The sequence below is a fragment of the Sander lucioperca genome, chromosome 1 (genome assembly GCF_008315115.2).
Source record: "Sander lucioperca isolate FBNREF2018 chromosome 1, SLUC_FBN_1.2, whole genome shotgun sequence".
In the NCBI taxonomy this organism is placed as follows: Eukaryota; Metazoa; Chordata; class Actinopteri; order Perciformes; family Percidae; genus Sander; species Sander lucioperca.
The window spans coordinates 44,313,021-44,326,189 of NC_050173.1; the positions used below are offsets into that span (position 1 = coordinate 44,313,021).

Genomic DNA, 13,169 nt, shown 5'->3' on the forward strand with positions numbered 1-13,169 from the left:
TTATTTCCTTTCCTCCCTCCTTACTTATTCACCTACTTAACATTCTCTCTTTCTCTCTCCACTTTGCTGATTGCCTCTTTGATCATGTCTGCCCTGGTCTACTGTTTACTTTTGCTCTGTAATTTATGAAACCATAAATGATATCAGCTCATGCTATCCATCCAACCCTTGACCCAAATACACACTCCTCACCCAGACAAAAAAAAACACACACACACACACACACACACACACACACACACACACACACACACACACACACAGTGGACACAGTTGTACGAGGTTGTAGATCAATGCAGCACGAGCAGCGATTGTAAATACAACATGATATTGTAGTGATTAAAAAACTAAAGCTGTTGTGTCTTTTAGGATGATGGGTAGTGGAAGGTGTGTATGTTTTGTGTGTGTAGATGTGAGTGTGTAGAGCGGAGGAGGTTTGTGATTATTAAGTACTGTAAAGTAAAAAGAATCTAATATTTTGAATGAATAAGTAAAGTAGCTATTATCATAGACGGATCTAAGTACATTTAAAATATATTTTAATAAAAGAAAGTTTTTTCTAAAATGAAAGAAAGAAGTAAGCAATAAGTAATTGAAAGGCATTAACGACACATTCCAATGCAAACACACAGTGGCGAAAGCACAACATCGTGAGAGCTGCAGGGAGGGAAGAGAAGTGCGAGACTGAGGATCATGCACTGCTGTTTAGAAGTGTAGATAATTCATCCTTATATTGTAAGTTATTCATTTCTGTGTAAACTGTTGGTTGATAATTTTTTGGGAAATGACAATTCTTTGGTGAAATGGTTACCTGATGATTAGTCACGATAAAGGAGGAGGGAAGAGGATATGACTATCAAGAGACAGTGTGCGTCAACATGCATGTTTCTCTCCACTTATTTTTGTATTGGCTGAATATGATAACAAATGTGCATGTTGTTGTTGACTGTTGGAAATAGACCATGCTGTTTTCATGTGTCTAGGACCCTCTGTAATCTGAATTTAGCTGTCGCAGCAGTTACATAAAAAAGACGGTATCATTAATCAGAATCAGAATCAGAAATACTTTAATAATCCCAGGGGGAAATTATTTTTTGTTACCACTCAGGTATACAACAACATATACAACAGCTAGAGCAGGAATAGGCAGCATGCAGCTTTCGCGCATGCGCACTTAATCACAACTCTCTCTTAACTCTCGCAGGGACAATACAGCATGACATGAGGAGAGGAGAGGGAAAAAACTTAGCCACGTAGTCTACAGCAAGACAACATCCCGATAAATATAAGTATAATTTTAGCACATTTCCAGACATAATTGACTGTACTGCAACTAATTTGAGGGATAACCTTTTTTAAATATTTTACATAGATATAATATAACTATAAACTTAAAGTTATTTAATGCTCCGGGACATAATATAAACTCAGAGTTCAGGGACAAAATACCAGAGATGCAATGTGCAGTTGAGTCAGTCAGTTGGAGATGAGATTACCTCTGAGGAAACCTGATAGTGAAGGAAAACCGTCTGTTTGATTCAGTTGGTGTAACTGGTCGACCCTGTCTGCTAGCCCAGTGAGATGAATGGACTAGTAAGTGTGTATGTGTGTGTCTGTGGGTGAATAAGTGAATGAAAGACAAAAAGACCGGTAACGGATCATGCTTCCTCGTCATGTGTACAATAGCACTTCAGGGGAAACTGCTCGCGTGCACACACACACACACACACACACACACACACATACACTACAGTACACACATTTACACACACATTTATATGTATACAATGCTTGCAAAGATTCAAGTTTGACTACTTTCTTCCCCCACACGCTCCCTCCTTTTCTCCTACTCATACCATTCTTTCTTCCTTCCCGAAAATATTTCTCTTTCTTCCTCCCTCCCTCAAGAGACCACAGTCGCTTCCCTTCACACTGAGTCACGTACACACACTTCCTGCACTTCTTCTTTTTTTTTCTATTCTCTCAGTGACGTGGCTCAGTGTTTCTGTCTGACTCTCAGCCATGTGTTGTGACTGCGAACCACGTGGCTGCTAACTTCTGACTGGAACATTGTTTCAGTAGATCACAAAATGGGGCTCTTGCCCGGGGTTTCAGGGTGTCTGAAAAGTTCTTGAGGGCGTTCCAGGGGTTTGTAAGAGGTGTCTATGTGCTGTTGAGAGCATTTTCAGGGATCCTTGAGGGGGATTTAAGCAATTCAAATAAGGGTTAGAGGGGGCCTTGAAGGGGTGTAATGGGGTTCTTTTAGGGGTTAAAGGGCTCCTTGAGGGGCCTCTAAGAGTCTTCAGGTGTTAGAAACATTCCACCTTGTTTTAGGGGTTCTTGAGGGTTTTTGGGGTTAATAGGTTAAGAGGAAAAGGTTTCAGGTCATGGATTCGGGGTTTTAGATGGATTTCTGGAAGTTTCTAAAGGGGTTCTAGAGGCTCATGAGGGTGTTTCTTGGATTCTTGAAGTGGCTGGCATGGTCCTTGATTAGCTCAGGGGACGTTCAGGGGATTCTTTGAGAGATTTCTGAGTTTCACAAGGACATTTTTAAGTTCTTATAGGGGTCCATCTATCAAAAGCATGTTCAATTTCTTTTGTCATTTCAAATATGAATCTGTTACTTAACGAAACATTTTGTCATAATAGTAAAGCTATGCAGTAACGCCACTGAAATAGTCCTCATAAGGTTTGTAGAGTACCCTGTAATAATGCTGCATTGGATTGTCTCTTATATTGTATGTGCACAGAGCAAATCACTTAAGACACTGTCCACAGTTGTCATGATTCAGGCAAGGATGTGACCGCAGAGTCCATAGATTAAACAGAGTAGCTCATTTCAATGATTAACACACCCTCAACCAACAAAGGAGAACTAATCACCTGAAGACCTCTTGGGTCACGGTTGCACTTTGTTGTGAGCCACAGGGAGATGTGCTGGATAAATGCATGAAAACACTTCCAGATATGTTCTGCTGGTGTATGTGACACATTTTCTGTCTAATCCTGCATTGTGCCGGGGTATATGCCTCTATTGGTTTCCGTGTCGAACCTCATCTAACATGAAAGTCTCATTATCTGTAATGAGTAGCTGTTGAGAAATGAGGGGCTGTTGATGAGAGCTCCTTGTGACTCTGACAGTGAACAGTATAATAATATACAGTATACGCCAGATCATGGAGGCTTTTATCCAAAGTGCCTCCCAGTACTTCAACTGCATACATATTTTAGAAAGGGTGGCCCAATGGGAACTAAACCCTTAATTCTAACAATGGCACTGCTGCACTGAGCAATGAACTTCACAGCAAACGCCAACCTTGGCAGTCGCAACGAGGGAACAGGATTATTTCCCATGTTTGGTAGCTTGTGTTTCAGAGAGCAGTGGTTACAGAGAAAACATCAATTCCTTTGTGATTCGCATAAGAGAGCAAAGCAGCCGACACATGTTGTTCATTTCTCACTGAGGATCTTTCCAGCTGTGATCAGCACCTCCAGTTTTTTAGGGGGCTATTTTTTACACAGTGGCTCATGCACTTTTGTTGCATCTCAAAAATAGACGAACCGCCTGGGAATTTAGCTTTTATCTCGATGTTTGACTAATGTGACCTTTCCTCCTCTCCTACTCTGTTTTTCCATCTTCAGTATGGGGAGGAGGAGGTGTGTTCGGATCGCTTGGACACTGACTTCCCGGACATCGACCTTTCCCAGCTGGACACCAGCGACTTCGACAGCGTCAACTGTCTCAGCGAGCTACAGTGGTGCAACGATCAGCCGGCGGACGTGTCACCGGCCTCCATCCACTACAGTACGGCAGATGAGCTCTTTGAGGTGAGCCTTCTTCATCAAAAATACAGTTCAGTTATGTGACTGATGTTTCTCTCAAGACAGCCATTGACACTGCTGCATGGGTGTAGTCCGCCATCAACATGCATCAGAAATGTAGTCCAATGTCCAATGGTGGTAGTCATGCTTTTATAATAAACATTATTATTTAGATGTGTTCAAACGCATAGATTTAGGTGTTAGTCAATCAGTGGATGACTAACATTTTGTGGACAGGCTTTTAGTTCACTAAGAAACGGATGCAAAATTTGTTACAAACACAGGTACATAAAGCCAAAAAGAAGTCCCTTGCACGAACAAAAGAAACAACAAAATGTATTCTTAAAAGTCACATACACAGTAGTAAAGTTTAATTTCTGCATTCTTAACCCATTCTAGTATTAGGCGCAGTGTCTTGCTCAGGGACACTTTGACATGTGGCCGGAAGAGCGTGGGATTGAACCGCCAACCTTGTGGTTATGGGGCGACCACAAGCCACAAGTCACTCCTAGAAGAAAACAACCCCCTTCAACAGCATATTCAATTCCTAATTGCTTCAGCTTTCTTATTCTTATTCTTTATATTATAAAGGACAACACACATTAATTAACATTTCTGTAAATGTGCCGGTGTTAGCCAGCCGGCTAATTTTCAACTGTAGTCCTTTGGCCAGATGATTTTAGACCAGAGCAACAGGAAACGGCAATACATTAGTACATAGTTAAACTATAAAGACAGAAGTCAACGAGACACCATAAAGACAGCTAGAGCAACAAATAAGCTTTCTCAGTAAGCCATGCAGGGCTACAGGAAGCAGCAAGACATTAGCACAGTTACACATCAACAGTATCCCCATTCAGTATAAGAAGCCAGCTTTAAAGCTAATCCACAAAGTTGGCACATTTTGGCATATTTATATGCCAGGCAAAATGTACTACTATAATTATTCAGTTCTTTGACCAGAGTCATTTCAGAGGTATTTTACAAAGTAAGTACAATAAAAAAAGTTATTATAACATGTTATTTTGATATGGTCATTTTATATAGCACATTTAATCTGGGCCTCGGGGTCCGTTTGTCCAGCAGCCAAAGTTTTCTTTACTGTTGACTTGTGCAATGCCCCAACCCTTCACCTCATTCCTGTGCTGAAATTTGCAGCATGTCTCAGAGGGTGCTACCAAGTATTTCCAGTTACGCTGTGTGTAACGTGATGATGGAGGCAGTCCATCAGTTTGGAATGGCCCAATGCTTCTACAGGGCCAATTTAAAGCCCTGAGGCTCCGGTATCAGGTGCCCTTGCTGGATGAATTCAGGGAATACCCTTCTGGTTTGTCTCTATATGAAAGCAAAACCCCGGATCATTGATTGTCTATAGGTTTCCAGCCCCGGCGATGTCTCAAGGTCCCATTACAGAGGCTTAATTGAGTGCATCTCGAGAACAAAAAGACGACAATAAAGAGATAGAGTAGCATTTAGGTCCAGATCATCGGCTGTGTAACGCAATGCTGCTGGTGGAAATTGCTGTGATGCTGCAATGCACTGCAGAGTATTGGTTAAATGAAGACACGGCAAGACATGATGGGAATACGGGTGAAGTAAACACACAGACTGTCTCCGTCTGTACTCTCTTTATTCTTATTCGATCCCCATTAGCCGACGCCCGACACAAAACTTTGGGCCACAGTTTGCATCTCAAGACAGACTCAAAGTACTACATCAACAATAGTACTTATTACTTATTAAGAAATAGACAAAATATGGGAAGAGATGCATTTATCTCTGTTATTTTCCCCTCTTCTGTTTTTTCTCTCCATCTTCCTTTCTCTTACTATTTAACTTACTGTCTGGTATCTTGTCTCTAGCTCTTTAGAAGTTTTCTCTTTTCATGTTTGCTCCATTTTTCCCCTCTCCCTTTTAACTTTCTTTACTGAATCTTTTCCTGACTTAAGTTTCACCTGGTTTATTTCTTCTTTCTATCTTTATCTGACTTTTTTTCACCTATACACTTTCCGTTCTTTCTTTCTTGAACCTTCTCTTTTTCTATGCCATTTGATCACTCTCATAAATACACAATTGGCCCTTGCGCCACCATTGAAAAGTCATCTTTCCATACCTCTACCACCCACCAACCCCCAACCCCCAACCATAGCATATTATATTATAGCCAATATCGTATTGATCAGATTAATACAGCAGAGCAGACGGTCGGGTGGCGTGTGATAAACACACAGTAATGAATAGAGACAGATAAAGCCCCTTGTGTCTCTGTCTCTCTGCTGACCGCCGATACGCCACTTATTTACAGAAGCGTATCGAAATCTAGTCCGACGTCGGGTGGCATTGATCTGTGTTTGTGTGAGGTAGGGCTTCATTTAACCTTCCAGAGTGTAGAGAGAGAGAAATGAATAGAGTTGCAAAGGTTATATATTACTTTAATAACAGTAATAATGATGTGAAGGCATCTACATTGTCAAATATATAAGTATATGTTATGCTTCCTTCCATCTGTCATTGATGTTACTTTCTTTGTCTCTCTGTTTCTTTCTTACTCACTTTGGAATCTAATTACTATCCAGGAAATCTAATTGATATCCATATAATCTTATTTGTATAATCAGGTGAAATCCATGAGTGCCGTTGAATGTTCAAACATACTGGTAATGCTAACAAAGCCTCTCTGACTATGATAAACCCACATAGACAGATGGAGACAATTTCAATTTAAAATGAAAATCAAATTTCAGTATGAAAACAAAAGCAACTAAAGGACTTCATAACCATTAAAATAAGTTAGATTTCAAACCCATGCAGCACAATATTGTGAAGGGTGTAAACCAGGCAATAAAAGAAACTTATTTAACCCAAAGACAACTGCAATTATCAGGAAAGCATAATTTATACCCCCACAAAGTTTGACTTTGATTCTGCTTACTTATGACTGTGTTCTTGTCTCCTGTAGAGAATTTAAAAGTCTAAATTGCAGCACCCAGCTAAGAGAAAGAGAGGCAGCAAGCCCGAGAGACAGAGAATAAATTAAATAATAAATAGTTTGGCAGCCGGGAACAGATAGAGCTGGATGATAAAAGAGAGAGACAGATGAATGGAGCTTGATGGCTTCCCGCAGGCCAACCATGCTATCACCTCTCCACCAGACTCTGCTCTCAGCAAGATGGCAGCTTCATCACAGTAAACATCCCCTGTGTGGATGTAACAGGAGGCATGACAGGGTAGTAATTTAGGACTGAAATGACAGATAAACAGTATTTTTTTGCTGTGTATCTTCACATTTGACCATTCCCATGCTTGCAAACTTTGGAAAAGCATGTACACCATCATGACAAACCAATACAGTAGTCGAGAGCAAACAGACAGAGCCAACTGGTCAATGTATTTGATAAAATTCCTGTTTCTGCAAACCTGTGTAGTGTCCTTTCTAATGAGGTCAAAGGACAGCGTTACATCATCCATCACCATGACAAAAAAAAAGAAGAATGGACTTTAGACAACATCTGATTCGAGTGGAGAAGGTGGAAGATAGAGGGGAGGGGGATTCAAGGAGTGATTCAGCAATGACACAGAGCTTCCAAAGGCTTTTTTTCTATCTGCTGAGGACAATAATTCCCAGTTCTAAATACAGTATACATATACGTTTGTCAGAGGATAGTTATTTTCCAACTGACTTACACCAAATGACTCAAACATGGCTGTTGTTTAATTTCTGTGGGTTGCAGGGTGGGGTCACACAAGGTTTAGGAAATTTAGAATTGTGCATTTTTTTTTATTATTTAACTATCGTAACAGCCTGTTGGTATCTACTGTACACGCCTTGTTTCTTGCCTTAAAACAGCTGTTCCTTACAAATAACAATAATTGATGTTGCTTCGGAGGTCCTATTGGCTGTTGTGAGGTTTTCTTCTGGGCAACAATTAGACAATGTTACAACAATCAGATTGATTGATAGCATACAGTGTTCCAGTTAACTAAAACATCTACAGGACATGTGAACAAAAAAGAGAGAACCTTCAAGACTTTCCGTGCATGCTGGCTTAAGAGTTAGCAAGTTAGCAATGTTAGCAAAGCTGAGAATTAACTTTCAATCACCACTTTTACTACAGCTACTCAACACACTTTACGTTAGGATGGTTAACAACGTGCATCATTTTACTTTTTAAATTGTACATTCGCGCTGTATTCTCACCCATGTTTTCACTGTGTCTGACGTCCTCCAGATAGAAGAGGAGAACGCGGCTCTGCTCGCCGCTCTGACTGACAGTTTGGATGGCATGGTGGATGCCGAGGTGGGCGGGCTCTCCGTCTTCCCCGCCCTGGGGGGGGAGCCTGACCAGGAAGAGGAAGACGAGGACAGTCTTTCTCTCTGCACCGAGGACTTCAGCCAGTCCCTGGGGGCCGAGACAGAGGACCCGTCTCTAGTAAGAAAACCTCTTATGCTTTCTGTAGACGGGGCACTTTTTCTTTCTTTTACCATAGTTATTGAGCTAACATTAAGTGGAGAAACCTCTGATCAGAACACTCATTTCCATCTCCCCTGAGGGTCCCTGACCTCACTTTTGCAACCCATATCTGAACATTTACCCCCTTTTAATAAGTCTTTAATAAGTCTCTCGTAGCTCAAAACTGGGCGCCTGTTAAAGTGGAGAGCCTTTCATACATGCTTCATACAGCATCCACTCCCCTCTCTGACCCCCACCACACTGTGCCTCTCCTTTCTCATGCTCTCCCTCTCACTTTCTCTCCATTATCTTAATCTGTGTTGCGTTTACTTACCTTGATGTTACCCTTATTGGCCCGCAAGGTTCAAAGTCTGCCTTTAACTCCAGGAAAACAGAGAGGCGCCCAGGCACACTGTAACCTTCCATCCAGTCCCGTGTGTGTGTGGGTGTGGGTGGGTGGGTGGGTGGGTGTGTGTGTCTGTGTGTATGTCTGTGTGTATTTCTAAGGACCACATGTCCATGAATAGAAAGAAAGTTTAAAATCCTTCAGACTGGGGACATGTTGCAGATTCTTGTATAGGAATTCAATTTGGTTTTGGGCACTGATAAGATTAATATGTTTTTAATTAAGGTCAGTACTGGATTTTAACTTGCTTTACATGTAGAACTACTAGTTGGCTTAGGTTAAGAGGGGTATTTAATGAGTTTTTTTTTATTTGCACAAGACAACAAATGTCATTATGTTGCCATGTTCCCAGATCTCATGAATCACTTTGTTGAGTACAATACTATCATAACTGATAGAAACATATGGCCAAAACTAGGACTCATGACAGAACATAATCTTCTCTTTAAATCTGGATCAGGTTTAGGTTTTTAGGACCAGGGATCAAGGCAGATCAGAAGTCCTCACAAGTTCAGTAATCCAAACATGTATGTGGTCTTTCAGCATGTGCTCAAGTTTATGTGTTTGCTTGTTTTCAAGCGCCCCCCACCTCTTTTCACACATTGCGGCTGGATGCCTCTCTGTCTCTGGGCCTCTCCCCGTCATTCCCTGAACCAGACTTCTAGGAAAAAACCTTGTTTTTCTCTCCTCACTTTGTCCCCCTCTTGTTATCAGCCCCTGCATGCACCTGAACTACGTCCCCCACCACAAAACACTAAACTGCCATCTCATCATACAGGAACAACAAATTGCAGTATCCCTTTACAGTGAATATTGTGGCCTACTTTCCCCTTGGTTCACTCTGCTGTCAGGAGAATGCAGGCCTGCCCCCGTCCCTGCCTGCTCTGTGAGCTTAATTGAAGCAGGAAGCTATTTCACTGAAATAAACGTCTGATGATTACTGCTGTAATGCGGCCCTATTGCACTTGTCAAGATGAATTCAGCCCACTTCCTTAATTTGACTTACATTTTACAGCAAAGGGGCTGCTTATTGGGTTTTCTTGTGCGCTCTGATTTAGCGGCAGTCTACAAAGATACTATTGTTTGGCAGCCATGAGTCATGCCGGATCGCTGAATACCTAAAGCGTAAATATTCACCGAGCTGCACCGAGTCGTGCTATAAAACAAGTCTGTCAGTGAAGTCAGAGGAGCTTTGTGAAGCTCTACAATGAAAGGTTGGATGTTTAGCAATAGTTAAAGTTCAAGCATGTAAACTAAGGGAACGACAGGACTCAACAGGGCCTCCTCTTAATGCTTGCACAAGACCGCCTGATGATTAGAAATGATAAGTTGTGAAAAAGCAGTTCTTCATATTACAAGGAGATGCCATGCCCTCAGTGTGACTCCAGGGAAGGCAATGTCTGTCCATTAGTCCAACACTTGTGTCAAGAAATACTTCAATATTGAATTAATTGCCATGGCATTTGGTACATATATCCACGGTGGCCAGAGGATGAATTCTAATGACTTTGGTTGATCCCCTGACTTTTCCTCATGTCTGGTTTAGATTTAAATGTCTCAACAAGTATCGGATGGTTTGCCGTGGAATTTGGTACAGATATTCATGCTCCCCTCAGGATGAATTTGAATAACTTTTGTGATCCCCTGACTTTGATGATCTAACCATCATAAGGTCAACATTTTAATTTGTCCAATAATGCTACTGTACTTTGTTTGCACGCTGGCATTAGTATTAGGTTTAAAGCACCGCCCACACAGAGCTGCTAGCATTGCTCTAGTTTACTTTTGTTTTAATTCCACATGAACAAGTATACCACACCTGTGATATACACCTCTGGCTTTAGAAATGTATGATTTTTTTGTTTGCATTTTGCATAGAGTAACGCTGATTTGATCCTTTCAAAGACTTGGCAAGTTTAGCGACCGATATGGACTTTAAAGCTTTAGTGCGTAACTTTTTGATATTAATGAACGTCCGTTACATTCAAGCCATTGCCAAATGAGTTGCTACAAAGATAATTAAGACTATCAGCTCCACACAACTCTCTCTGGATTTCTCAGTATGACTACATTCAGAAGATTGTGGCGTCTGGTAACTTTCCCGTGCAGAAACTCGAGTGAAGATAATGACCTCTTCTGAAGAGTCCATCGTGTTTTATTAATCCTCCATGTCCTCCTTGGTTACTAGCAACTGCGTGGAGGAGGGGGCGGCAGTGCACGGTCACAGAAGGCGCCAACAGTTTTGTTGTCATTACTTAGAATTCCTCATGGGGTAGACAGAAACTATGCACTATAGCTTTAAGGAGCAGGTATCATGGGTCATATTTGACCCTTCTGTTTGTCTAAGACTGACCTTTACAGAATCTGACTGGCATCAGAGAGAAAAATTACTAGAGGAAGGGGCATTCCTTCCAAATTGGTGGAAATGATAATGACTTTAATGACCATAGATAGTTCAGTGCAGCAATAAGTGTGGTTTGGCAGTTGAGGAAGCCAAAAAGATGCCAAGCCTCACAGTGATAGCCATTAGTGTGTGACTTACACTATGCTGGCATAGTAACAGCAAACAGGACGCAATCAGACAGAACAGGCTTTGTTGCTGTAACATGGAGGTATTGTTTGGTCCTAAACAACAGGTCAGCCATGCTGAGAGGTCAAGCCACCACATGCCATCGTCTTCGCTGTTGTGTTGCAAAACACTGTGGCCCCACACACATGACTGCCCTTCCCTCCGCCGTCTCACCTTGACGACTCCTTGGTTATCCGTCAACTTGTGTCAAAATAGGAACCAGTGTAGGACGGTTAATCAGTTACGCCTGCCAGTTTTCTCAGGTTCCACTTCCATCTAGTGAGAAAAGACACTGAAGGGCAAATGAGAAAGTTCTGATAGTTAGCATTATATACTGAGGAGAACCTGATTAAATACAGCGAAAGTCATCTTAGAAACCCCCTCCATCACACTTATGTCGTCTGTCAGCTTGGTGTCTTGGAATTCTCTGACATGACCACAATGGCTTTGGGTGCAAAATGGGCTGCACGATATGAGGAAAATATGCGATATGCGATAACATTGTTGAATATCGCCATAACGATATTACTTGCGATAAATAAACAGATATTAAAGTGTATTCAGTTCTGCATTTGTACTGCTTTCAGTATTCTGCCACAATGCAACAAAATTGATGGTTGAATTTAAAACAAATGAAAGGAAATCATTTCCAACATTCTTTTATTGAACAAATTGAACATTGAATTAAATGTAAAAGGCACCGCTAAAAAAACGAACGACAGTTACACTGATAAAAAATCTCGAGTGTCTCGCGATATATCGCAACCTTTCGTGACATGTGTGTTAAGTGCGCCAGTTAATATTGTGATGACGATAAAAAAGACGGTATATTGTGCAGCCCTAGTTCAAACTTCATTCTTTGTGCATTAAAACTAGGAAGAACATCAGTTTCTTTACCATTGACATTTCAGCTTGCCTGAATGAAACTGACTTTTGACACTTAGGGGGTGGAAACCAAGGAGGCACTGGCCCTCCTGTGATTGGTCACTTTGAAGGCGATCTCAATGATTCATGTGTAAGAGACCTGAAAAGAACAGGAAGCAGACTGACACTGAGAGAGCAGGTTGAGAAGTAATGCTGTGATTAACTTCAGTGGCACAAATTTACTTTCCAGCTTGATGCAGGTTTTTTCCTGGAAGACATGTTTTTTTTTTCTGCTTTCTGGTCCTGTGACCCAAATCTTTATCCTAAGTATTACAAAAGTTAAGTTTAGTTCATGAACTATTAGCTTGTGCTCAACTTAGTGATTCACTGTTTATGCTCTGCATGTTACACATGTAAATACCAATAATTCATCATGCATTGTATTGCTGCAGTAAGCACTCATGGTTTATCCTGCAGCAGCACTTCATATGTCAAATACTGCAACAGTAGAGCTGAGAAAGTCTATTTTATTCCCAGACACACAGCGCTCAGTCAACTGCTTGTTGCTTCATTCCTCTGACAGCTGGCAAGATAACACGCTTTTCCAAAAGTTTCCTCTTATACACGCAGGTCTCTTTTTATGTCACACAGCCACATACTATTACTGCTGCTGCTTCTAGGCTCCTACTACACTTTCTACCTCTAAAGTACTTATGTCTCTGTTATCTAAAGTTAGGAGATTCCTGATAGCATTTACATGTCAAGAACACTAGTGAACAATACAATCTGTTTCTTCAAAGCACAGGAAAACTATTTTTCCCCCCACTTAGGATCAACCAAAAATAGCCATGCAAGCAGTTGGCAGTAGGAATGCAATTAAAATGCCATTTTAAAAAAAAATTGAACTTACGAATTTGGTTCAGAAATGTTGCCTGGCTTGTACAATTTGTCATAGACGCATTAAAAGTTGCATGTGGCACATTGATTGACAAATTAGTGCCATTTTTAGCGTTTCAGATTTCCTTGTTGTGATCTCATCGAACTCCATCTTCACTGT

At 41.2% G+C, this 13,169-nt stretch overlaps 1 protein-coding gene across 2 annotated transcripts in view; it reads left to right on the forward strand.

The window, feature by feature from the left end:
• ppargc1b (peroxisome proliferator-activated receptor gamma, coactivator 1 beta) overlaps positions 1-13,169 on the forward strand; it is a 97,557-nt gene that overhangs the window by 61,167 nt on the left and 23,221 nt on the right. For both annotated transcript variants that reach the window (XM_036004733.1, XM_036004737.1), the window contains exons 2-3: positions 3,643-3,828; positions 8,052-8,252. In XM_036004733.1, the coding sequence (XP_035860626.1) occupies positions 3,643-3,828; positions 8,052-8,252 (387 nt within the window). The remainder of the gene's footprint in view (positions 1-3,642; positions 3,829-8,051; positions 8,253-13,169) is intronic.